This window comes from Eschrichtius robustus, chromosome 6, assembly GCF_028021215.1.
Source record: "Eschrichtius robustus isolate mEscRob2 chromosome 6, mEscRob2.pri, whole genome shotgun sequence".
NCBI classification, from domain to species: domain Eukaryota; kingdom Metazoa; phylum Chordata; class Mammalia; order Artiodactyla; family Eschrichtiidae; genus Eschrichtius; species Eschrichtius robustus.
This window is the reverse complement of record NC_090829.1, coordinates 79,192,820-79,219,954: the sequence shown is the minus strand read 5'-3', so window position 1 is coordinate 79,219,954 and position 27,135 is coordinate 79,192,820. Positions and strand designations below refer to the sequence as shown.

Below are 27,135 nucleotides of genomic sequence, written 5' to 3'. Positions count from 1 at the left end.
TGCTGCCACGGAGCCCAGCCAAAAAAAAAAAAAAAGACGGTAGCCATGAGGTAAAGGTATTAGAAAGGACCCAAGGCACTGATATCCACGGGTCCATGGGTTAATCCTTAGATGGCATTGCTTAGCAGAGGGTAAACAGCAGATGTGGGTGTGATTCAGTGATGGTGCAGGACTGTTTGTTGCACACATGGCCTAAAATCCCCAAAAGAGCCTGAGAAAGATGGAGGCGGCAGACATCTCTTCCTATTTCCCTAGTATTTACTCTATTTTTTAAGCGGTTTAAAAAATCTTTGTAAAACCTTAATCAGAGAAATCAATAAGGAGACCGTTCAAAATCTATCACTGTGAAAAACTGAAATTGACCTAAAGTTTAACAATAAGGGATTATAAAACTAAATGCTACATGATCTGAAATCCTAATATGAACGTTAACTATGTATAATAACTAGATATTAGGAAAACTGGTCATTAAGTGAAATAGACAGCCTTGTACTATGTTTTTCCAAGGCAATAAAATATTACTATGCTCCAGATAAATCCCAGGAAGATCATCATTTAAGAACACGATTCTATAATTCAAGAATTATAATGATCTAATTATACCTAATGTATTACCTGCACATTAAAAAACATCTAATATGATACGCTGCTCCTACGTAGGACTTTACAACTGACAAAATACTTTCCCATAAATTAGGTCATCTGATCCACATAACAACTGAGTGAAAAAGATAGGGTAGACATTCATTCATACGTCAAGCACATTCAGGAAGCTGACAATAAATAAGACTTAGTTCCTTACCCTTGAGAGTCTCATTGCTCAAGTAAGAAAGAAAAAAATTAACAAATAACACTGCATTTTGGTAAATGATGTACAAGCGTCTATGGAAATACTAAGGACTGAATGTCTAAATCATTTTGGCCAGTGATAAGGATGTTCTCATTTTAAGAAACTAAGGCTCAGAAAAGCTAAGTGACTTGACCAAGACTTTACAGCAGGTAAACAGGAAAGTCAGGTTTGAACCCATGTCTTTGCCTCCTAATCCAGTACTGTTTTTACTAAATCAGACTCACTGCTCTCTGAAGTGTGACAGCTGCTTTATACTCCACAAGAGATGGCCTCTGTTGGCAAAAATTCTTCCTTTCCCTGTACCCTCTCCAATGTTTCTGGATAATCAATGCTGATTTCTCTTCTATTTCCCGATTATGTTTTTCCACCTGACCTAAAAAGATAACAAACACTATTACAACATACTCACTTCTATGCTTTCTCAAGTTCTAGAATCAGGACAATGAAAGTACCAACAATCTTGCAGTCCTTTTATTTTTTTCAATATTGATTTTCCCAATTCTATTATTTTACAATGGTTGTAAGATTTTAGATACAAAACGCTCCAAAAGCTTTCTCAGATTATGCATCTTCTTTAGAAAAGACTCATATCATTTTTTTGTCTCAGAGGAATGAGAAAAGGGCTAAAAATCCAATAGCAAGAACATTTAGAAAAAATAATCACAAGTAAATAGTTAGAAAGTCATTCAGTACTACCAAAAGGGAAAGGCACATTGTGTATATATGTTACCTACTCTGCGTGGTTCTAAATTTCTCTTTAGTCACTCAGTTAGTTCTACAGATGACTTTCTGGGAGTTGGTCAGCATATAGTCTAGGGTTCACAGGAGCTAAATGATAGAATAAGGCAGAAGGTAAAAATAAAAAGGGCTATATTTGAGAGACAGTACCAAAAATTGATAGGATTTAGTGGTGAACTAGATGTGGAGGGAGGGAAAAAATTCTAGGATGTCTCATAGATGGGACACTGAATAGACTGTTGGTGCAATAACCTGAGAGATGAGGAATACAGGAAGAGGAAATCAGTGAGGGAAGATAATGACTAGTTTTGAGGATGCTTGTGGATATCTAAGTAAAGCTAACCAATAGGCAGCTGGCTACAGGGCTGTGTTGTCCAATGTAGTAGGCACTAGCCACAAATGGTTACATAAATTTAAAGAAAGTAAAATAAAATTTTAGATCCTCAAGTGCACTAGCCACATTTCAAGTCAACAGCTACCTCTAGCCATTGGTATTATGAAGATATAGAACATTTCAGTTTGTAGAAAGTTCTACTGGGCAGGGCTGGTCTAGAGCTTAGGAGAGAGGGTGAGGATGCAGACAAGATTCCAGAGTGCTAAGCACTCAGTTGGTAGTTGAAGCTGCAGTTATGGTTGGGATACCTCAGGAACAGCAACATGAGAATAATGGGGTAAGGATGGAACCCTGGGAAACATCTGTATGTAAGGGAAAGAAAGAGAAATAAGAGGCTAGTGAAGGATACTGGGAATGAGTAGTAGAAGGGGGAAGGAGTAGAACAAAAAAGGAATCTTGAAATGACTCACATCTCCCAGACTACACTTTAATATTAATTTCAGCTTAGTGTGTCAAAAGTGGCAAGAGGTGTCACAAGGTTTGTACTGAGTTCTGAGGGCAGAATGTAGCAATATTCTAACACCTTACTTAAGTTCAAGGGGGTTCTTTCTTTATGTCAAAGACAGATATCTTTAAGCATAAAATTTTATGTTTCACTAATTTATCTGAAAGAAAAGAAAAATTACTGGAGAGATTGCTCATCATCAACTAATAGGCCTTAATCAAAATAAAAATAATAACTTTTTTTGACTCAAGAGATTTAATAAGATTTATCTGAAAAAGGAGAAACAGGGAAAAGGTCCACATTTAAAAAAATAAATCATCAGGTAGCTAGGAAATTTGGTTTATTAAAAGATACCCTAATCAGTCTTAATTACACTTATAAAACTGATACTGCCACACACCTGGATGAACTATTTCAAGCATACTCAGCCGTAATTCTCGGGAAAGTCTCATGGCTCTCTGCCTTTGAAGTTGCAGTTGTAATCTGCGGTCCTCTTCTTCCTTCTGTCTACTTAGCTTCAGTAACATCTTTGTTCGTTTAGATCTGTGATGGAAACATTAAGTACACACAATTTTCATAATTATATGTCCACTCAAGAAGCATTTATGAAAAACGGCTTAACCTCACTAGTAATCATATAAATACAGACAGCAAAAAAAATTTTAAACATAATTCCTAGTGTAGTTAGAGTATGATGAAATAACTTTTCATGTGCTGCTCTACAACCTTTCTGAAGAAATATTTTGGATACATGCATCAAAATATTTCTGAAGAAATACTTAAAATATGTATCAAAAGCCTTAAAAATGTTAACCAATTAATTCCATTTCTAATAATTTTCTTCAGGAAAAATCCGATAAGTATGTAAAGACTTACGTTAAAGGATGTTCTCCATAGCATTACAACAGTAACAAGCTGAAAACAAACCATATGTCCTACAATAGTGAGTTTTATAAATAAATACTGGTTCATTCACTGGATGGAATGCTATAAACTATGAAAAAATAAAAATTTCAAAGAAGCAATCACTGTCCCTAAGGCAAACAAAGAAGAGATAGAGTTATGCCCTTAAGCTCGGTTTCAAGGGGGAAGTTGAAGGGTAGTGGAATATGCCACTCTGGCATAAAGATCGTTTTGAGCTGGAGGCAAATGAGAATCAGGAAACACAGAAAGAAGCCTTCCCAGAGGATCCCTTAACTGACTAAAAGCAGAAACAGCTGAGAAATGAGGACTGCCATAAATTTCCCCTCCCAAGGAAGTTTTATGGCCATAGAGATGGAAAGTTGATGCTAAGATAGACCTGCACAAATAACCCATATCTCCCATAAGTTCCCCAATATATTTACCTTCCCCAATAGACTTACCTTCCCACAGTTTGCTGCCCTCAGAAACCTAAAATCCTTTTCTTTTCACCTGTCACTTCTCTGTAAGTTATTCTTTGTTAACGTCTATATAGGCCCAAATTCTTTTTTTTTTTTTTTTAAGGTAAGAAGTGGATTTATTTAGAGAAATACATGTTCCATAGACAAAATGTGGTCTGTCTCAAAAGGTGAGAACGGCCCTGGGAGAAACACACTCCACAGAGTGTGGGCCATCTCAGAAGGCGAGAGCTATATAAGCCCAAATTCTAACCACCCGTTTAAGTTATGCATCATGTCAGGTTTCTTCCATGTGATGTGTGCTACACATGTTAAGGAACTGTTTTTCTCTTGTTAATCTGTTTTTGTTTTTGTCAGTATAATTTTCAGGGCCCCAACCACCAAACTTAAAATATATAGAGGTAAAAATTGTTTTCTTCCCCTACAAAGTCAAACAAATAAAATTAAAATACCTAAGTATCAGCACCATGATAGAGGAAGGTAAATTGTGAGCTGTCCTGCTTGTGAGGCAGCTGTTAGCTGCTTCAGTAAACCTTGCTGAGGAAAAGGGTACTTAACAGAAAACAAAGTTTCTGACCATGAAAAGTGATTAAATAAAGAAGAAACCCCCAAGAAAGTGCTTTAGCAAGGGTGTGACTGTAAAAGAGTACCTCTTGTTGAATCCAAAGCTCTGATGAATCTAGGTCCATAACTGTGAGTGGTGGGCAGTCCCTCCCCCAAAAAAACATGGGAGAGGGAAATTACTCTGAGATAATAACCTGACCACAGAGAGACAGAAATAACCTTGGCAGAAAGCCCAGCTACAAAGGAAGTAAAAGAAATTTGCATAAACTGTTGCAACTAATAGAAGAGGAAAGGTGCTGAAGCCTGGAGCAAACTGGAGATTAAAAAACTAAAAACTCATTATAATGTGAGATTTAAATAATTTTGGCTTCATGGCTAATGTCTTATAATGGATATATTTATAACTGGTCTGGTGTTGTTACATAAAGCAATGGAATTTCTATTTTAAAACAGTGGAACCTTAATTAGATTCCACAGATACCCCTCTAAGTGGACAAAATCTTTAATCCTAGGATACTTTTAAGTAAAGATTTTAATATTACAAAGAAAAGTAAACTGGCAAATTTGGCAACTACTGTAAGACTAAACATTAAAGGTCTGAATCCACGGCATAGGGGCACCTTTAAAGGTAAGAGGATACATAGCTGAGAATGGTAGCTGGAAGAATCCATAAGGGATAACTACTCTTGAGTTCACTACAAAGGTAAAGCTATACCAAGAACATCTCAGACTCTTGAATAGAAGAATATACACTGTGACTCTCAAAATATTCATCATTTCCCAAATTTATTTAACCAAAGAAATAACTTTTTTAATATTTGTAAAGAAATAGCTAGTAGGATAGACAAACTTTGAGCAGTGCTGGAATGGATTATACTTGCCTCTCATGAGTACTATTTACTTAACAGATCTGCCTGCCTAACTAGATTTGTAAATCTTCAAGGGCAAAAAATGTGCCATATGCATTTTCCTCCCTACCACATTCTAAGTGCCCAGTAACATGCTGCAAAAAACTTTCTATTATTTTAATTTTGTGAGGTACATAGACAATTATCCCCATCTTATAGATGGGAAATTTGAGGCTGAGAGAGGTGGGGCAACTTGTCCAAGATCATTCAGCCCATAAGTTGCTGAGGAGGGATACAAACTCAAGTCTGTTTAACTCTCCCAATACCTAGCACAGCCTCTGGCATATATTAGGCACTTGAAGCATGCTTAAAAAATTAATGTTTTTTTGGCTATCAACAAAACTCATGCCCAATGATATTAATAACTTATCTTTTAAGTCTTCTCTGAAGGAAACTTTTATCAATGAAAAGCATGTCCACTAAGGGACACAGCCAGAGTGGCTTCAAGACCTTCCACTAACCCATCCAGATTCTTAGAGGCAATGGAAAGAAAACACACAGACACAAATGACTTAGCTCCTAGGGTCATTTATGATAAAGTAGAGCCATCTTGGAGGTGATTTCTCATGCAGCCTAACTTAAAGCTAAATTTTAGTTCACTATTTTAAAACACATTTGTAACTGAGAAACACAGCTGCAGTTATTAAAAGAATAGTTTCAGTTTTCTTAAAAAAAACATTGACTTCTGGAATATGCAAGTTACACTTTCGTGAACTAAAATTTGGCTTTAAATTAGGTTACATGAAATCACCTCTGAGATGGCTCTAATTTATCAACAACGACCTAAGAGCTAACTCATTTGTGTGTGGTGTGTGTGTGTTCTTTTTGTCACCTCTAAGAATCTGGATGGGTTAGTCATGTAAAAACTGGGCCATGTCTTCAGTATTTCATTTTTAGTCTACTTGAAATAGCAACAAATGACAAACTATGTCATATCTCAGTGACCATATGTATCCATGCCATATTTACTGAGGAAAATCAGGTTAACATACTTAAACCTTTTTGTACTCATACACATTCTTACCATAATTACATATGAACAATTATGGCAATTTTTAGTTTTAAGGGTTTAATGAGATAATTGACCATTACTGGCTCCCTCTGTAGGCCTGGCCCACAAAAAAGTCTTATTAAGTGAACAGGATTGTGTATTTGTTACATCAGATTCCTGTCTTGCATTATGTCCTTTGCTTTTGAAAGTACATCTGGTTAATGAAGTGCTGGTACTCAGAAATGTATGAAGCAAGAATGAAAGAAACAGATTAGAATATTGAAAAAGAAAAAAAAAAAAACACCCCAAACTCTGTTTTCACTCAGCTATACTCTAATAAGATATATCTAGCCCTCTCAGATCATAATTCCTCTCACCCCAATTTTTTACCTGAAACTCCTCTGCAAAGTAATCACAGCAGATGGAAGCTTCTTTAATCTCTTTCTAGTCTGGAAACCCTTCCAATAAGCTTGAATCAAGCAAGCTGCTTGATGCAGTTTCTGAAATTAAAGGCCAGAATTAATTTAGAGACATCTCTAGGAAAGTCTTTTTTAGAAGTTTACTTCTTAAAATATCAGTCCTGGGCAAGTATTAATCTCCATCTTTAATAAGCTGAGCAGGAGGCAACATCTGCATAGGCCCAGGACAGGGAAGGCATAAGAATATTAAACCTGATCTCCCAAAGAAAGCTCAGTTAGGCATTATCTAGAATATATTCAAGATACAGTCTAGTTAGCTTCAAATTCTCCCTGATTAATCTCACTTCCATTCCCATTACAAGGATTTCATAGTTTTGCTTATTTAATGCTTTAACATCTTTGCTTCACTTCCTATGCCTGGCTTCATTTATTCAAAGATTCAAGGGTATGAGGGACTCTTTGTATAGGTTAAAAAAAAAAAAGGCTCTGGGGTTAAAAATTTAGACCATAAACAACTCCTTCTCCCATAAAACTATGGCTGCTCTGGATGTTAGGGGAAAATAAGTAAAGGAAGGGGGAGAGAGAGCAAAAAAAAAAGATTCAAGAGACTACCACTATCCAATATTTTGAAACTAAAATGTTTACTGAAATGTTAGTTAATATCATGCAAATTATTTTTATAATTTAATACCTGCTCTTCTACTTCCTGATAGACCTTAGGGCTTAAAAGACCAATGAGCTGTCTAAGTTCTTGACTAAACTCTGTCCCAGGCTCTTGTTTATTTAGTAGACTTCTGAGTCCTGAAATGCAATAACAAAGGCACAACTATTAATAATAAAATATGATTTTGTTATCTAATCAGAATTAATTTGAGGTTAAAAAGTCTAGTTTACAAACAAATGAAAATAATAACAAGATTAATCACATGATTTTTCTTTTTCCTTTTCTCAAAAACTTCTAGATTGAGGTCTTTAGGATTTTCCACTGTCCTGGAGTTCTTATGTGCTCACTTGTGAGATCTGATGCAAAATCTGTCTAGTCAACCTCTTTAATTAAAAAAAAAAGGAAGAGTGGAATCACTGCGATAAGTCAAAGGGTAGAGACATATAGTTGTTTTTTTTTTTTTTTTGAACATAAATACCTTAAACAAAAACATTTAAAAAAAGATAATGAATACATACTGAGTAAATGCCTATCCTGTGGTAGCACTTAAGCAGGTTATTAGTTACTACTAATTAAAGGAAGTTATTATTACATAAAAATATACAGTAATGTATGTAATTTGGGGTAAATCAATAGGTTCCTGAGCTTTTATTATAGAAGAAGTGCTATAATATTAAAATACTGCACTTTCATCCCAAATTAAAACTGAGTAGTAATATAAGTTACAAAGTAAGTACTATTTCCAGGGCATGGAGGAATGATGTATTATGATGTATGTACGCAATATACATAAGCAAGGGAAAATGGCCTTGGACTGTACAACTGGGGAAGCCACTAGATGGGTCTTTCCATGTCTTATACTTTCTTCAAGACTCAAGTTCTCAGCAGTATTAATAATTGTAAAATATCTTGAGGAAACTGAATAAGTTCTACTGTTGAGAAAAGAAAGGGAGACAGCTTAAGATAAAATTCCTTTAGAATGAACTCTGTTGTACATTCACATTTCTATAGAAGAAATCTAATTACAGAAATAAAAAATGTGTATCTGGCACAATATCATCTAGACAGTTTTATTACTGGCACTTCTCTCCCTATTTCTATAATACATAAAATAATTACAATGTTCACAGTAATGACTCATGCAAGATAAGTCACTAAAGTGCCTTCCAAATCATCAAGAATGATTAAAGGCCATTGTAATAGTTTTGGTATTAAATGCATCACATTATATTCTAATTCTTGAAATTTTATATATAATATAACCCTGTATTAGTAAGTATATTTAATCAATTAGAAACCTACTTCTTGACCATACTGAATAAGAAAATATATTGTAATGAATTCATGGCTCTGGCTAGCAAAGAAATAAAACAAAGCTAACATATAACTTCGATTAACAGTTGAAAAAAAAAAAACTACCTGAGTAATTCTGGGTAAACACCTACATTTTTTCCATGCCTCTGTTTCCACTGCTATATAACGAGGATAAGAGTAAACATCTCACAGGATTGTTATGAAGATTAAATATTTTAATACACATAAAGTATGAGGAATAGTTATCTGACACATAGTAAATGCTCAATTAAATGAAAGATATTATATGGTAATGGTAAAACACTGAGTCCTTTCCTTCTCAAGTTTTCAGACTTTTTATTCACATATGTTTGATTTTGGAGGTGAGGGAAATTTTTTGTTTGTCTTTGAGGAAAGGCAGTATAGGAGTTGAAGAGTAATTATCAATTGATGTAAAGATCAAAAGGGCTGTCAATCTCTGAAGCACAGCTCTATTTTCTCAGTAAAGTTAGGTAAGATCACTGATCTTTTTGGTCATTATTTTACTACACTATATGGTATATTCAATACACAACCTTCTTGTCAGAGAGGGAGCAAATATTCATTGTAACCTTGTCAATAAGGTATCATATGCCATCTGTTGAGACACGAAGATGGCTGGATTACATAAAGGTTTTTTCCCTGAATTGTTATCTGCTGTGACAGAGTTTATCTGCACATTTCAATTATTGACTTTTTAAAAACACAAGTATTTTGTTTTCCATAAACCATCAATAAAAATGTTCTTTTTGAGACTTGCAAGAAAAGAAAGAATATATGTACTACCTTTGTAGCAGGCACTTAGTCTCAGTAAAATCAAAATTTCCTGATGGGATTCAGCCATCAACAGTAGGAGCCTTGTAGCAGTACTTCTTATGACTGGACTAGGAGTTGATAAAAGTTTGAAAACAACTTCATCTAAAATTGAATGCAGGGTTTTCCCTTCTATTCTGAGTAAATCACCACTAATAGAACAAAATAAAAAAATAAAAAATGTACCGTTACTAAACGACACATAAGTATCACAAAAAATTAAACATTAAAGGTGCAGCAACTTAATGCCTATGGCCTGATCCATGAAGATAACCAGTAGTTTAAGCAGATAGCTTAATTCCAAGAATACATCACATTAAATCAATTAATTGAATTCTTACTGTAAGGCACCATGCTAGGTAAAGTAAGGAATACAAAGTTGCCAAAGAAACTTGCAATCAAATACTGGAGGAAAGATAAATGTGCAAAATAGTAAATAGATGGTTCAAAAGCTTCAAGGCAATAATAAGAGGAAAATCACAGGACATTAAGTACATGGTTCACTGCTTAATGATGTACGAAGACAAACATGTTATAGGAATTCAATTATCATGTACTTAATATAGAAGGAACTTTTTCTTGTAGTATTCCTTTATTACACTAGCAACTTCATGTTGCATTACCGATGTCATGAAAAATTACCTGAAACATCGAAATAGTCAAAAGGGATTACTGGGTGTTCTTTTACTCACCCCACCAAGGAGTATGTGATTTTCTAGGGGTGTGTACCTTTGATTATCCATTTACTACTGATTAGGATATTTTGCAATTCTGTAAAAGTAGATGTTGGCTTGTAGAAAGCAAATAATGGCAATGATTATTATCTGAGAGCAATGCAAAGAGATTCTTACTCAACAACAATATAAATGACTTTTATCCAGTAGAAAAAGTAACCGTAAAGGTTATGCCTGATATTCTCTACCATTCAGCTTCTGTGATAAAATGTTCTTCTGATCCTCTTCCATCCTCTACTTACAGATTTTTGACCATTCTTTCTCAGTCTTCTTTGTGGGCTCCCCTTCCCCAATATACCCCTTAAAGGTTACTCCCCAGGATTCCATTTTCAGCCCATTTCTTTTCTCACTCTATTCATATTTTCCACTGAGCTCATCTTCTCTCATGTTTTTAACTATCGTTTTTAGGCTAACTCATAAGTCCATAGTTCTAGTCCAGATCTCTTCCAGAAGTCACATTCACTTGTCAGTGGACATTTAAGTTGTCTTGTCTTTGGGTGTTACAGATAAAGCTGCTATAAACATTTGTGTACAAGTCTTTGCATGGACTCTTATTTCTCTGCCTGCTGTAAACATCTACCTATGTTGGACATAACCAATATTGAATTTGTTTTGGCTATACCACTGTCTATTATCCATTATAGAAAACTTGGTGTCATACCTGAAGGCATCCTTTATCTTACTGCGTATCAAAATGCTCAGGAAGACCTAAGGATTTTTTATTTTGACCAGCTTCATTAAAGTATAACTGATATACAACAAACTGCACACATTTAATGTACAATTTGGTAAGTTTTGACGTTTCCCCATCACAATCAAGATAATGAACATACCCATCACCCCCCAAAGCTTCCTTTTGTTTCACTGTAGTCCCTCCCTTCTTACCTTCCCTGGCACCTTATACCCAGGCAACCACTGATCTGCTTTCTGTCACTATAAATTAATTTACATTTTCTAGAACTTTATACATAGTTATGATTGTAGATCCTATCTGAACATCATCAGTTTGCAGAAATGATTACTTTGTATTACTAAAGGAAAAGGGGGGGAAAAAAAGAGCAAAGCAGAGATTCTATGATGGCACAAGTTTGATTTTCTCATCCTTTTAAAGCCAAATCAAAGTATGACCATTTCTGCTAAATTTCCTGCCTTTGTATACTTTACAAATAAAGAAAATTTTAAGATGTAGGCAGTTTCAATAACCAGATGTGGTTAACTTGCTTGGAAACAATTTGATCCTTTCAGATCTTGCTTTTATTTTGTTTGGATGATCCAGAATGGTGCTCAGTCTAGTGCTATTATCCCCCACTACTAAGATGAAACCATCCTGAGTACTCTCAGTGCTCCATTTTTCATGTAGTTTTCCAGTTTGGCTGCTGGAATCAGTCAGTATTCTTGGCTCTGTGTTTCTGGTACTGCTCCTTTTAATCCTTTTGGATTACTGTTTTCCATGACATTGGATAGTTTCCTCAAACGCATGTGCTAATCAGTGTTCTACTGAAAGCTTGAAGGGGACTCTGCAGATCTCTGGGGTTCTCTCTTTGTGTAGCTCTCTCTTCTATGGTATCCTGTCTTATGAACTCTAGCCTACTTTTTACCCTCTGCATGTTGTTTCTTACCTGTGTGCACTTGCTTATATTGTTATCTCTGCCTAGAAATACTGTTTTCTCTTCTTCCTCCCTGGCTAATTTCTCATCCGTAAAGTTTCATCTCAGGTGTTAACCTTCTCTAGGAAGTATCCCCCCCTCAGTTTGGTTTAGGAGCTTCTCTAATATTTGTGTACCCTTAAACATTGTAACTTATTACACTGTAATATAATTGTCCTTATGTGTTAGTCTCTTCCACTATACTGTCAGCTATTTGAAGACAAGGTTCATATCTTAATCAATTTTGTAAACCCAATGACAGACAAATACTTGGCACATATAGTAGATGCTTAACAAATCCATATTGAACTGAAAGAATCAATGATTTCAACAGTGTTTACTCTGCCTTTCTATTTTAACCTGGGGAAATTGCCTATTACTTCTTTTATGCCCTTCTATAGCACCTGGCAAATACTAAGCTTGCCGTTTACTAAATAAATATATGATTAAACATTTTTTATTGTGATCCCAATATTTTCCTTCAGATATCACAGTAATTTTTCTTCTCTAAGCCTGAGATTTGGGCTAAAATCTTCTTAAGCTCTGAGATAAGATAAAAATTTGATAATAAATTTCCAGTCTTTTACAGTATTTTACAACCATTTTTTTCTGAAATACAATGGTAATAATAGAGCTTTTTAAATGCCATGTACAAGTCATATACAATCGATGATTTTAGGAAAATTGGAATAAAATTGGTAATGCTCTGATCACAAATAAAAAATTCTACATATTTTGTAAGGCCAAGTTACCTGCTGATCTGTAGTATGTTCTGTAGCATGGTCATGACCGTAGATCCTATCTGAACATTGTCAGTTTGTAGTAAGTGCAAGAAATGATCACTTCGCAGTACTAAAGGAAGAGAAGATAAGAAAGATTAAGATTCTATGATGATACAATTGGTATTTACTTGCCCTTTCAAAACCAAGCCAAAGCATAATCATTTCTGTTAAACTTCCTGCCTTTATATACTTTGCAATAAAGATTTTTTAGAATAGTTTCAATAACTATAATAGATAGCTATTCCATTTTTATGGACAGTTACAAATAAAGAAATACTAAGCTAAGATGGGACTTCCTTCCCTGGTGGTGCAGTGGTTAAGAATCTGCCTGCCAATGTAGGTGACATGGGTTCAATCACTGGTCCGGGAAGATCCCACATGCCACAGAGCAACTAAGCCCATGCGCCACAACTACTGAGCCTGCACTCTAGAGCCCACGAGCCACAACTACTGAGCCCGCGTGCCACAAATACTGAAGCCTACGCACCTAGAGCCTGTGCTCCGTAACAAGAAAGCCACCGCAATGAGAAGCCCGCGCACTGCAGCGAAGAGTAGCCCCTGCTCGCTGCAATTAGAGAAAGCACGAAGACCCAACGCAGCCAAAAATAAATTAAAAAAAAAATAAAGAAATACTAAGCTAAGAATCTACTGTTATCTCCCCTTAAATTAAAAGTAAAATATAAAATCCTAAGACTGAATCTCCTTTTCTAGCAGTGATTTCAGTGAAGAAAACCAAGTTTTCTGTGAAAAAAAGAATGTGAAGGAATAGCAATGGTACAGATGACCATAATCAGTGGCTCGTGTCCTTAAAAATTTAATTGTTATATAATGTATCATGTTTATCATGTTTGCTAATATCTTATCTTAAATAATAATAAAATCATTAACTACCCAGAAGAGTATTTGTTTTTATTGGTTTATAATTTTTAGGCTCTGAGCAGCCAGTTATGAAGACTTGGCACTGGATGCTTACTTTACGCAAGTCGCTTAACCTCTCAGAACACCTATTTCTGCCTCTGTAAAACTAAAAATAACAGCTCTTTCACAGACTACTGTAAAATGTCCTAGAACAGGGTAGGTTCCCAGTAAATGTCAGTTTATAGTCCTTTCTTCACTAACTGATCAGAATTTTTTTAAAAAATAAATTTATTTATTTATTTATTTATTTTTGGCTGTGTTGGGTCTTTGTTGCTGTGCATGGGCTTTCTCTAGTTGCGGTGAGTGGGGCCTACTCTTCGTTGCGGTGTTTGGGCTTCTCATTGCGGTGGCTTCTCTTGTTGCGGAGCATGGGCTCTAGGTGCACAGGCTTCAGTAGTTGTGGCACACGGGCTGTAGAGCGCAGGCTCAGTAGTTGTGGCACACAGGCTTAGTTGCTCCATGGCATGTGGGATATTCCCGGACCAGGGCTCGAACCCGTGTCCCCTGCATTGGCAGGCGGATTCTTAACCACTGCACCACCAGGGAAGCCCCTCAGAATTTTAATTAAAGTGGGATCAGGTATGTTGGCAAGGCAGCTCTGTGAACACTACCCTAGCTTCTACAAAACAACTTTCCTCTTTTCCTCTTTCAGTTTCCTGAGGGAACGTATTTGATTTCTTTCACATACTAACTACTGTTCTTCATTTCTATTTATATAATCCAGTATTTCAATATCTCACCAGATACCATTCTTTTTTAATGTTTAACAACTTCAAAACACAATACCACTACTATTAAATATTTTTATGGCTTCTAATTTTCTATTCTTTAATAGCAAAAAAATTCTCCTCTGTAGCTGGGATAAGTGTATTTTTCCATTTTTGTCTACTTAAAGATGTTTCATTAACAACTCTTTAACTTTGAATTCACTGAAATCATGTAGTATCTAGTGTGTATATACCTTTTTTCTATATTGGAAAAATTATGATAATTTATTAAAGTTATTCTACTTTATTTTTTATACTATTTGTCTTATATTATTATATAACTTATTTTTGAAGCCTCTGTTTTTCAAGTGCAGTCAGATAACTATTTGGTCCCCCAAAGTAAAACTGATACTTTTGCCCATTTCTTTATTTAATTAAACTTTTTACAATTAAAGTTTCAAACATATGTAAGAGTAGAGAGAACAGTATAATGACCCTGCATGTACCAGTCACTCAACTTTAACAGTGATCAACTCACCAACAATCTTGTTTCACCTATCCCATCTACTTCCTGCCTCCCATTTGAAAGCAAATCTAAGACATCAAATCATTTTATCCACAAGTATTTCAATACATATTCTCAAAACATATGAATTATTAAAAAATAAAACATAGCCATTATCTAACCTAAATAATCATGATTCCCTGATTTTATCAAATATCCAGTCAGTCCTCCCATTTCCATTTTTTGTGTGAATTTTTAAAAGTTTATTTGAATCAAGATCCAATTAAGAGTCACACATTGGAACTGGTTATCTTTCAAATTTCTTTTAATCTACGGGTTTCTACTTTACCTTTTTTCCCCCTTGCAATTTATTTGTTGATGAAACTATGTCAATTGTCCTATGAGTTTCCCACAGTCTAGCTTTGCTAACTGCATTCCTGGGGTATAATTTAATGTTTCTCTGACCTTCTACAAATTGGTAGTTGGAGCTCCAGGATCAAAATGATTCATGTTTGAATTTTTGGCATATCCATGTCATATGTGAGGTTATGATGAGGCACTTATTATCTGGTTTTCTCTCCTTCTGAGGTGTTGACAGTGATGGATAATTCACTAAAGGTTGCAAAATGGCACTATTCTATCATACCTTTTTCACTTATTAGTTGGGATATGTTTATAAAGAAAAGTTTCTCCTCATCAATATGTAAGAAAAGGCAGTATAAATGCTGGACTCTTCATTTACCAGTTTTCAAAATGAACTGGTCCCCTAGCAGACTCTAATGGTAACTTTTATTAATAGTGGTATGGGAATATATAAAAAAAGATTAGCAAAATGTTGATAGTTGTTGAAGCTCAGTGATGAGTACATAGGGGTTCATTATACTATTCTACTTTCCATAATAAAAGGTTAAAGTTAATAATCTCACTATATTTGATGAGTTTTAATCCACTGTAGTTATTACCCTTATTACTGTTCAAATTTCCCATTTTTAGCTAGTAGAAGCCTCCTTATGTTGGCTCCTGAGTCCTTTTCACAGAATCCTAATAGACTTTGATTGCTTCCTTCCTATCTAGTATTCAAGATACTTTTGGCTTACCTTGCATATTTTCTACCTCATACCTATATACAGTCAGCCATTTCTCCAAGGAGGTGGTTCTTTTGAGAGAAAAGGTTACTGGACATCCTAATTTTGTATCCAATTGTTTAACTTAGTTTTAATACCTACTTTATTGGTGTTTTAAATCTACAGATTGATCTGTGGAGTATTGTCACATTTGTTATAATTTTTTTTTAATTTGAAAATGGTGTTAATTTATTAATAATAACTATGAATCCGAAGAGTTGAAACCACCTTAAAAACACCTCCACATACCAGAAAATGACCCAGTTCACAACAATATATATCCTCATACACATATATAAATTTCTCTGACCTAGTTACAAATTCTATTGCACAGAGTATTCCTCTAGTACATACGTCTTTACTACTCTCTGCCTAATGGAAACATACTGTTTTGGATAAGAGCCCTGATGCCTGGCAAAGCACCTCACTGCGTGTATCTACTGCCAGCAGATCAAGGAGGCCAGCAAGGAGAAAACACGAATGGCCCTAGAAAAAGGCATAATACATATTTAATCTCCTAATTCCGACCTTATATCAACATACTATAGCAGTTGTTTTCCATGTAAGTTAAATACTACAAGAGTTATGTTTATGAGTCTGAAGTTTAGCTCTACGCTGGGCCTAGAATTTGGCCTCAAAACCACAATAATGTGACCCTGAAAGAAAAATGTGGCTAATTCTTTAAGTAACACAGAATTTCCAATTTTCTAATTTTTATTGGGTTACAATCGAGAATGCTAATTTAACAACGTGAATAGAGGTTGGCAGTAATATATATTAGTACAAATGTGTCTATGTTTTACATAAATTTGCAGTTAACCAACTACACTAATAATAAATATAAGAGTTATCTTTTTATTTGGGTCTCTTTCACATTCATGTTTCTTTCACAGGTTAGAAAAACAAACCTTCCCGCAGGAATTGACAAAGCAAAGGAAAGGAGAAGCTCTTACTGGCTGGGATCCACTTCTGGCACTTGTCGCAGAAGTAGGACAGCTGCTCCTCCCTCCACGACACGTCCCCTTCATCACTGTTTAGGGAGTCCCCGCTCTGGTCGTGAGACAAGTCCACGGACGCCTGGTCCTCTGACTTGACAATCAGCAGAGTCTCCCCCTCCACCTCTCTCTCCCTCCTCCAGCCCCTCCAAGGTGGACGTTCTTGTGGCTTCATCGTCGTGCCGACTGATCAAACTGCTCAGATGGATGTTACTCTCCATCCCTCCCGGCTTGCAGGTTCAGTGCTCTCGGGAACAATCTCAGTCTCTGGACACTAAGCTTGAAGGGGCTCCTTGCTGACCACACAAACAAACTCTCAGAAGAGCGTCTGCCTGGCTCTACTCAGACACAAGGGGCACTTAAAGCAATTATTTAGAATATACGATCCACCGTCCTTTTTCTGATCAAGTTTAAAAGGACGGTGACCACAAAAAGGCTGAAGATCTCACTAAGCGGTTCTCCATCAACACTCACACACACTTAACGCTGTCTGTTCCATCAATATCTCACACGCATTTCAAGTCACGTTTTTTGAGATCCTTTTGCCAACACCATCTTCTCTCTTTCTGCTTCAAGTTGCTCAGTCAGAAAAATCTGTTCTCCCAAAAGACGAATATTTTCTTTTTTCCGATTTTGCCTCTCAATGTCTCTGATCACTCCGTCACGAAGCCTCTGCTGGTCCTGCCGCTGCTTCATATGCACGCCCGCCATGGTGGCCGCCGTCAGCACCACCAAGAGGCCCAGCACCACCTTCGAGCTCCCCGACATCCCGGCGCCGGCCACCGCGGCCTCCGCTCCCAGTGCCCCAGGCCTGGGGCCGCCGCCGAGCACGCGCCGTTGTCGGGGCGGGCCAGGCTCGACCCCTTGAGTGCAGAGCCCCAGCTGCCGCCAGGCGCGAGCAGTCGCTTGTTATAATTTTTGAAAAGGAATATGGCATATTTAAAAATTTTTCAAGTATTCTCTCTCTCACTGTCTCTCTTTAACTAGGTCTTTAATATCTCACTATAGTGTGGCTAAGTACTTTATATTTTTGGTAAAATAGTTCTTTAAGTTGGGTAGTTTATAATAATATTTGTTCTATAATGGGAAATGGATAATGCTTTTTTTAAAAAGAAGTATTCAAGCATGTTACTTAGCTCTATGTGGCTATAACTACCAAAAGTATTAGTTATACTAATCGAAAGTAGTTGCCTTTAGAAAATGGGAACTGGAGTTAGGTGTGAGGGCCAGGGATTGTGTGTATTTTTTAAACAATTCTTACGGAACTATCTGACTCTTTAAATTATGCACATGCATAATTCTGAGAGTAAAAAATAAAATATTAATATTCAGTTCAATTTTTACATTCTAAAAAATATCAATGTTCTTATATTATTCCTATATAATTACATTTTTCTTAGATTAAATCTTTCAAGAAGGTAAGAATGTTGTCATCATTATTATTAGTTTACTTTCTCAGTCTCAAGGAAACATAATATAAAACTAACATGTATTTGTATTGCTCAATGTAAGTACAGAAATCCTATATAGTAACTTTCAAGTTTAGTAAAATATCATTAGATAAAAGCTTACTCTTACATCAGTAGTTAGGCTGTGAGTTAAATTGTATCTATACTCTGTACATAGGGATTTCTATCATACTAAGTCTAAAATATAACTGTAATCTTTGGGGGAAAAAAAAAAGATTTCCCTAGACTAAACTGTTAAGATCATTAATCCTTATCTTAGATTTGCTAAATAGAAAAAGCTAAGGAGAAAGTTATATTTTAGCAATTTTCTGCTTAATGTAATATCTACATTGTTAATGTTGTCTATTTAAAGCTGGAACATCCAAATGTAATTTTATTTTTTGTGTGTGGGGTTATTTCAGTGTGGTTTCATTTAACTGTGGTTATCTGTAGTTAATGAGGTATTTATTTTTAGAAAAAAAAAATCAAACTGTTAGTGGGTGACTCTACAATGACTATCAATTAAAAAATCTTTTTTCTTACCATTCTGGATGAGTTGAACATGTCCTCCCAATAGCCAGAAGAGAGAATCAGTCACAATTTCAAAAAAGTGTAGTAATGCATCTTTTTCTTCACCCTTAACACACACACAAAAAACCAATTGACTTTTCTGTAATTGTTTTAATTAATAAAAAAATAGACTTCTCTTTGAGGAGTCACAGGACCTGGTTTCTGGATCTATCTCAGCTATTTATGAGGTACATGATCTTGTAGCTTTTAGTTTCTTAATTTATAAAACTGTGGTAACAGGCTAGTAATACCTACTCTACTTAACAGAAATGGTTGCTATCCAGAGGTCAAATGGGACAATATACGTAGTATAAGAACTACAAGTTGATACACTAGGATTTTTCAATACCAGCTATACATAAGAATCATCTATGGAGTTTTAAAAAATATCCCTATGCACAGGCTTTAGTCCAAACATACTGAAATCTGAATCTCCAAAGTTAAAAGTCTGGACATCTGACTTTTTACAAAGTTAGGTGTGTGATTTGGTTATGTAGCCAGGGTTGAAAATCACTGCAATATGCAAATGTAGATGTCAGCATAAAAAGCATTATTATTAGTGCATTTCAGTTGCAGCTTCTACTCTATGACTCCATGAAGGCAGAGACCATGTTATTTAGCTCTCCACTATACACCCAGTGTCTAAAACAGTTCTGACACACAGTGAAAGTTCAATCAATATTTATCCAATAAATAAATGACAATTTTTTCTGCTTCTTTCCTTCTGGAAAGTAGGGTGAGAAATTATTCTACATTAGAGTATGTGTCACAATGGGAAATAAGAAACAGATTACATTCACAATTCTGTCTTACTGGCCACATAATTTTAGTGGAAAGTTGTATAAAGGCCATTAATCTTATCCATGTCCTGAATGTACTGTGCCATACAAGTAATGACAACAGCAAAAACATGGTTGCTATGGTTACTCTTCATAATAATGAAAGTATTTTCTTCCTATTATTCTACCTCAGGGTTAGATAGGTGCTTAAATAGACATGTACTAACAAATATACCAACAGTCAAAAAAGGAAGAAGTGTAACATTAGATCAAGAATCCCTTTAGTCCAATAAACTGCCTTAGCCAGTTTCACTGAAATAAAGGGCATGGTAATCTTCATTGCGGCCAACCTCGAAGTATAGTGCTGGGCTCCTATACTTACTGATTTCCTTTAAAAACCCATTAGATAATGTCACCCACAAATTCATGGCCTCTGAGACTGGTTAACAAAATTTACCCTTAAGTCACTACAAAATTCTGGCAGTTATTTTTCTATTCTTACATATAAAATACATATATTGGGTTGGCCAAGAAGTTCATTCGGGTTTTTCTGTAACATGTTATGAAAAACCCAAACGAACTTTCTGGCCAACCTAATATATATATATGTATGTGTGTGTGTGTGTGTGTGTATACATATATATATATATATGCACGTATATATGTATATGTGTATGCATATTTTAACGAGTTTGCAGTTTAGGCCATAATACCCTGTGTATGTCCCACCATGTGCTCTACTACCTACCTGCTAGCTAATTTAAAAATATATATATAATTGGGAAACAACTAGGTAGATAGAACTAATAGATAAATTCAGTTTTCTTTTTCTTTTTTATCACTAGAAACAGAATTTTAATTAATTTTAAACCAAAGTCCAAATTGTTCCATTTTAGTCTGTGCTGATAATTAACTTTTTCTGTGCTTCCCATTGCCATGATGACCCATCAACAAACAAGTGCGGGGACCTTCAAGACGGTGGAGGAGTAAGATGTGGAGATCACCTTCCTCCCCACAAATACATCAAAAATACATCTACATGTGGAACAATGACTACAGAACACCTACTGAATGCTGGCAGAAGACCTCAGACTTCCCAAAAGGCAAGAAAATCCCCACGTACCTGGGTAGGGCAAAATAAAAAAGAAAAACCACAGACAAAAGAATAGGGACGGGACCTGCACCTCTGGGAGGGAGCTCTGAAGGAGGAAAAGTTTCCACACACTAGGAAGCCCCTTCACTGTCGGGGACAGGGGGTGACCAGGGGGGAAGCTTCGGAGCCACGGAGGAGAGGGCAGCAACAGGGGTGCAGAGGGCAAAGTGGAGAGATTCTCGCACAGAGGATCGGTGCCGACCAGCACTCACCAGCCTGAGAGGCTTGTCTGCTCACCCACCGAGGCGGGTGGGGGCTGTGAGCTAAGGCTCAGGCTTTGGAGGTCAGATGCCAGGGAGAGGACTGGGGTTGGCTGCGTGAAGTCTGCCTGAAGGGGGCTAGTGCACCACAGCTAGCCGGGAGGGAGTCCGGGAAAGAATCTGAACCTGCCTAAGAGGCAAGAGACCATTCTTTTGGGGTGCGCAAGTAGAGCGGATTCCTGCTCCGTGTGCCCAGAGACAACAGAGCACTGCCTAAGCGAGCTCCAGAGATGGGCATGAGCCACGACTGTCAGCTTGGACCCCAGAGATGGGCATGGACCGCTAACGCTGCCGCCGCTGCCACCAAGAATCCTATGTGCAAGCTCAGGTCACTATCCACACCCTCCCTGGGAGGCTGTGTAGCATGCCACTGCCAGGGTCCCATGATCCAGGGACAACTTCCCTGGGAGAACACAAGGCACACCTCAGGCTGTTGCAATGTCACACTGGCCTCTCCCTCCACAGGCTTGCCCCGCATGCCAATTATGACTACTGTACCCCTCCCTCTCCCTGGCCTGAGTGAGCAAGAAAGCCTTAATCAGCTGCTGCTTTAACCCCCTCCTGTCTGGGTGGCGAACAGATGCTTAAGGGGGGCCTACATGCAGAGGCGGGGCCAAAACCAAAGCTGAACCCCAGGAGCTGTACGAACAAAGAAGAGAAAGGGAAATTTCTCTGTGCAGCCTCAGAAGCAGTGGATTAAATCCCCACAATCAACCTGATAAACCCTGCATGTTTGGAATACAGGAATAGACAACGAATGTTCCCAAAACTGAGGTGGTGGACTTTGGAGCAACTGTAGACGAGGGGTTTGCTTTCTGCGTCAGAATTGTTTTTTGGGTTTAGGTTTATCTTAGTTTAGTTTTTAGTGCTTGTTATCATTGGTGGATTTATTAGTTTGGTTACTCTCTTCCTTTTTATTTATTTTTATTTAAAAAAATTTTTTTTCCTTTTTTCTCTTTTTGTGAGTGTGTATATGTTTCTTTCTGTGATTATTGTTGGTTTAGGTTTGCTTTTACCCTTTGTCCTAGGGTTCTGTCTGTTCGTTTTTGTTGTTGTTGTTTGGTTTTGTTTGTTTTCTTTTTATCAGTGTGTGTGTGTATGTTTCTTTGTGTGATTTTGTCTGTATAGTTTTGCTTTTACCATTTGGTTTGGGGTTCTATCTGTTCACTTTTTTCTGTTGTTTTTTTTCCTTCCTTTTCTTCTGAGCCATGCGGCTGGCAGGGTCTTGGTGCTCTGGCCAGGTGTTAGGCCTGAGCCTCCGAGGTGGGAGAGCCAAGTCCAGGACACTGGACCACCAGAGACCTCCAGGCTCCATGTAATATCAATCAGCAAGAGCTCTCCCAGAGATCTCCATCTCAACACTAAGACCCAGCTCCATCCAACAGCCAGCAAGCTCCAGTGCTGGATGCCCCATGCCAAACAACTAGCAAGACAGGAACACAACCCCACTTGACAGCAGAGAGGCTGCCTAAAGTCATAATAAGTTCACAGACACCCCAAAAAACACCACCAGACACGGCCCTGCCCACCAGAAGGACAAGATCCAGCCTTACCCAGCAGAACACAGGCACCAGTCCCCTCCACCAGGAAGCCTACCCAAGCCACTGAACGAACCTCACCCACTGGGGGCAGACACCAAAAATAACGGGAACTATGAACCTACAGCCTGTGAAAAGGAGACCTCAAACACCGTAAGTTAAACAAAATGAGAAGACAAAGAAATATGCAGCAGATGAAGGAGCAAGGTAAAAACCCACGAGACCAAAGAAATGAAGAGGAAATAGGCAGTCTACCTGAAACAGAATTCAGAGTAACGATAGTAAAGATGATCCAAAATCTCAGAAATAGAATGGAGAAAATAGAAGAAACGTTCAACAAGGACCGAGAAGAACTAAAGAGCAAACAAACAATGATGAACAACACAATAAATGAAATTTAAAATACTCTAGAAGGAATCAATAACAGAATAACTGAGGCAGAAGAACGGATAAGTGACCTGGAAGATAGAATAGTGGAAATAACTGCCACAGAGCAGAATAAAGAAAAAAGAATGAAAAGAACTCAGGACAGTCTCAGAGAACTCTGGGACAATATTAAACACACCAACATTCGAATTATAGGGGTCCCAGAAGAAGAAGAGAAAAAGAAAGGGTCTGAGAAAATATTTGAAGAGATTATAGTTGAAAACTTCCATAACATGGGAAAGGAAAGAGTCAATCAAGTCCAGGAAGCACAGAGTCCCATACAGGATAAATCAAAGGAGAAACATGCCAAGACACATATTAATCAAACTACCAAAAATTAAATACAAAGAAAAAATATTAAAAGCAGCAAGGGAAAAGCAACAAACAACATACAAGGGAATCCCCATAAGGTTAACAGCTGATCTTTTAGCAAAAACTCTGCAAGCCAGAAGGGAAAGGCAAGACATATTTAAAGTGATAAGGAAAAACCTACAACCAAGATTACTCTACCCAGCAAGGATCTCATTCAGATTCGACGGAGCAATTAAAAACTTGGCAGAAAAGCAAAAGTTAAGAGAATTCAGCACCACCAAACCAGCTTTACAACAAATGCTAAGGAATTTCTCTAGGCAGGAAACACAAGAGAAGGAAAAGACCTACAAAAAACACACGCAAAACAATTAAGAAAATGGTAATAGGAACATACATGTCAATAATTACCCTAAAAGTAAATGGATTAAATGCTCCAACCAAAAGACAGAGACCGGCTGAATGGATACAAAAACAAAACCCATATATATTCTGCCTACAAGAGACTCACTTCGGACCTAGGGACACATACAGACTGAAAGTGAGGGGATGGAAAAAGATGTTCCATGCAAATGGAAATCAAAAGAAAGCTGGAATAGCAATACTCATATCAGACAAAATAGACTTTAAAATAAAGACTATTACAAGAGACAAAGAAGGACACTACATAACGATCACGGGATCAATCCAAGAAAAAGATATAACAATTGTAAATATTTATGCACCCAACATAGGAGCACCTCAATACATAAGACAAATGCTAACAGCCATAAAAGGGGAAATCAACAGTAACACAATAATAGTAGGGGACTTTAACACCCCACTTTCACCAATGGACAGATCATCCAAAATGAAAATAAATAAGGAAACACAAGCTTTAAATGACACATTAGACCAGATGGACTTAATTGATATTTATAGGACATTCCACCCAAAAACAACAGAATACACTTTCTTCTCAAGTGCACATGGAACATCCTCCAGGACAGATCATACCTCGGGTCACAAATCAAGGCTCAGTAAATTTAAGAAAATTGAAATCATATCAAGTATCTTTTCCAACCACAATGCTATGAGAGTAGATATCAATTACAGTAAAAAAAAAAAATTGTAAAATATACAAACACATAGAGGCTAAACAATATGCTACTAAATAACCAAGAGATCACTGAAGAAATCAAAGAGGAAATCAAAAAAATACCTAGAAACAAATGACAATGAAAACATGATGACCCAGAAACATTTTCTGGGGGAGGGGCAAGATGGCAGAAGAGTAAGACGCGGAGATCACCTTCCTTCCCACAGATACAGTAGAAATACATCTACACGTGGAACTGCTCCTACAGAACACCCACTGAATGCTGGCAGAAGACGTCAGACCTCCCAAAAGTCTGAGCTGTGTGGATGAAAGGCTCTTGGTGCTCCAGCCAGGCATCAGGGCTGTGCCTCTGAGGTGGGAGAGCCAACTTCAGGACACTGGTCCACAAGAGACCTCCCAGCTCCACGTAATACCAAATGGCGAAAATCTCTCAGAGATCTCCATCTCAACATCAAGACCCAGCTTCACTCAACGACCAGCAAGCTACAGTACTGGACACCCTATGCCAAACAACTAGCAAGACAGGAACACAGCCCCATCCATTAGCAGAGAGGCTGCCTAAAATCATAATAAGGCCACAGACACCCCAAAACACACCACCAGACGTGGACGTGCCCACCAGAAAGACAAGATCCAACCTCATCCACCAGAACACAGGCACTAGTCCCCTCCACCAGGAAGCCTACACAACCCACTGAACCAACCTTAGCCACTGGGGACAGATACCAAAAACAACGGGAACTACGAACCTGCAGCCTGTGAAAAGGAGACCCCAAACACAGTAAGATAAGCAAAATGAGAAGACAAAAAACCACATAGCAGGTGAAGGAGCAGGGTCAAAACACACCAGACCTAACAAATGAAGAGGAAATAGGCAGTCTACCTGAAAAAGAATTCAGAATAATGATAGTAAAGATGATCCAAAATCTTGGAAATAGAATAGACAAAATGCAAGAAACATTTAACAAGGATGTAGAAGAACTAAAGAGGAACCAAGCAACGATGAAAAACACAATAAATGAAATTAAAAATACTCTAGACGGGATCAATAGCAGAATAACTGAGGCAGAAGAACGGATAAGTGACCTGGAAGATAAAATAGTGGAAATAACTACTGCAGAGCAGGATAAAGAAAAAAGAATGAAAAGAACTGAGGACAGTCTCAGAGACCTCTGGGACATTAAACGCACCAACATTCGAATTATAGGGGTCCCAGAAGAAGAAGAGAAAAAGAAAGGGACTGAGAAAATATTTGAAGAGATTATAGTTGAAAACTTCCCTAATATGGGAAAGGAAATAGTTAATCAAGTCCTGGAAGCACAGAGAGTCCCATACAGGATAAATCCAAGGAGAAACACACCAAGACACATATTAATCAAACTATCAAAACATGATGACCCAAAACCTATGGGATGCAGCAAAAGCAGTTCTAAGAGGGAAGTTTATAGCAATACAATCATACCTCAAGAAACAAGAAAAATCTCAAACAACCTAACCTTACACCTAAAGCAATAAGAGAAAGAAGAGCAAAAAAATCCCCAAAGTTAGCAGAAGGAAAGAAATCATAAAGATGAGAGCAGAAATAAATGAAAAAGAAATGAAGGAAACAATAGCAAAGATCAATAAAACAAAAGCTGGTTCTTTGAGAAGATAAACAAAATTGATAAACCATTAGCCAGACTCATCAAGAAAAAAACAGAGAAAACTCAAATCAAAAGAATTAGAAATAAAAAACTAACAACTGACACTGCAGAAATACAAAGGATCATGAGAGACTACTACAAGCAACTATATGCCAATAAAATGGACAACCTGGAAGAAATGGACGAATTCTTAGAAAAGTACAACCTTCCAAGACTGAACCAGGAAGAAATAGAAAATATGAACAGACCAATCACAAGTAATGAAATTGAAACTGTGATTAAAAACCTTCCAACAAACAAAAGCCCAGGACCAGATGGCTTCACAGGTGAATTCTATCAAACTTATCCTTCTCACACTCTTTCAAAATATAGCAGAGGGAGGAACACTCCCAAACTCATTCCACGAGGCCACCATCACCCCAATACCAAAACCAGACAAAGATGTCACAAAAAAAGAAAACTAAAGACCAATATCACTGATGAACACAGATGCAAAAATCCTCAACAAAATACGAGCAAACAGAATCCAACAGCACATTAAAAGGATCATACAGCATGATCAAGTGGGGTTTATCCCAGGGATGCAAGGATTCTTCAATATATGCAAATCAATCAATGTGATACACCATATTAACAAATTGAAGGATAAAAAACATACGATAATCTCAATAGATGCAGAAAAAGCTTTCGACAAAATTCAACACCCACTTATGATAAAAACTCTCCAGAAAGTGGGCATAGAGGGAACCTACCTCAACGTAATAAAGCCCATATATGACAAATCCACAGCCAACATCATTCTCAATGGTGAAAAACTGAAACCATTTCTTCTAAGATCAGGAAAAAGACAAGGTTGCCCACTCTCACTACTATTATTCAACATAGTTTTGGAAGTTTCAGCCACAGCAATCAGAGAAGAAAAAGAAATAAAAGGAATCCAAATCAGAAAAGAAGAAGTAAAGCTGTCACTGTTTGCAGATGACATGATACTACACATAGAGA

At 37.0% G+C, this 27,135-nt stretch overlaps 1 protein-coding gene and 1 pseudogene across 4 annotated transcripts in view; both read right to left on the bottom strand.

The window, feature by feature from the left end:
• IQCB1 (IQ motif containing B1) overlaps nucleotides 1-27,135 on the bottom strand; it is a 48,431-nt gene that overhangs the window by 9,708 nt on the left and 11,588 nt on the right. For 2 of the 4 annotated variants that reach the window (XM_068546645.1, XM_068546646.1), the window contains exons 6-12: nucleotides 18,900-18,993; nucleotides 12,630-12,729; nucleotides 9,471-9,649; nucleotides 7,380-7,489; nucleotides 6,660-6,769; nucleotides 2,828-2,970; nucleotides 1,075-1,223 (exon numbers count right to left, since the gene is read on the bottom strand). In XM_068546645.1, the coding sequence (XP_068402746.1) occupies nucleotides 1,075-1,223; nucleotides 2,828-2,970; nucleotides 6,660-6,769; nucleotides 7,380-7,489; nucleotides 9,471-9,649; nucleotides 12,630-12,729; nucleotides 18,900-18,993 (885 nt within the window). Of the gene's footprint in view, nucleotides 1-1,074; nucleotides 1,224-2,827; nucleotides 2,971-6,659; nucleotides 6,770-7,379; nucleotides 7,490-9,470; nucleotides 9,650-12,629; nucleotides 12,730-16,866; nucleotides 17,286-18,899; nucleotides 18,994-27,135 lie in introns of those variants that run through there. The other 2 variants (XM_068546647.1, XM_068546648.1) reach the window with 2 other exon arrangements.
• Nucleotides 17,418-17,742, bottom strand: LOC137766416 (protein PET117 homolog, mitochondrial pseudogene; annotated as a pseudogene).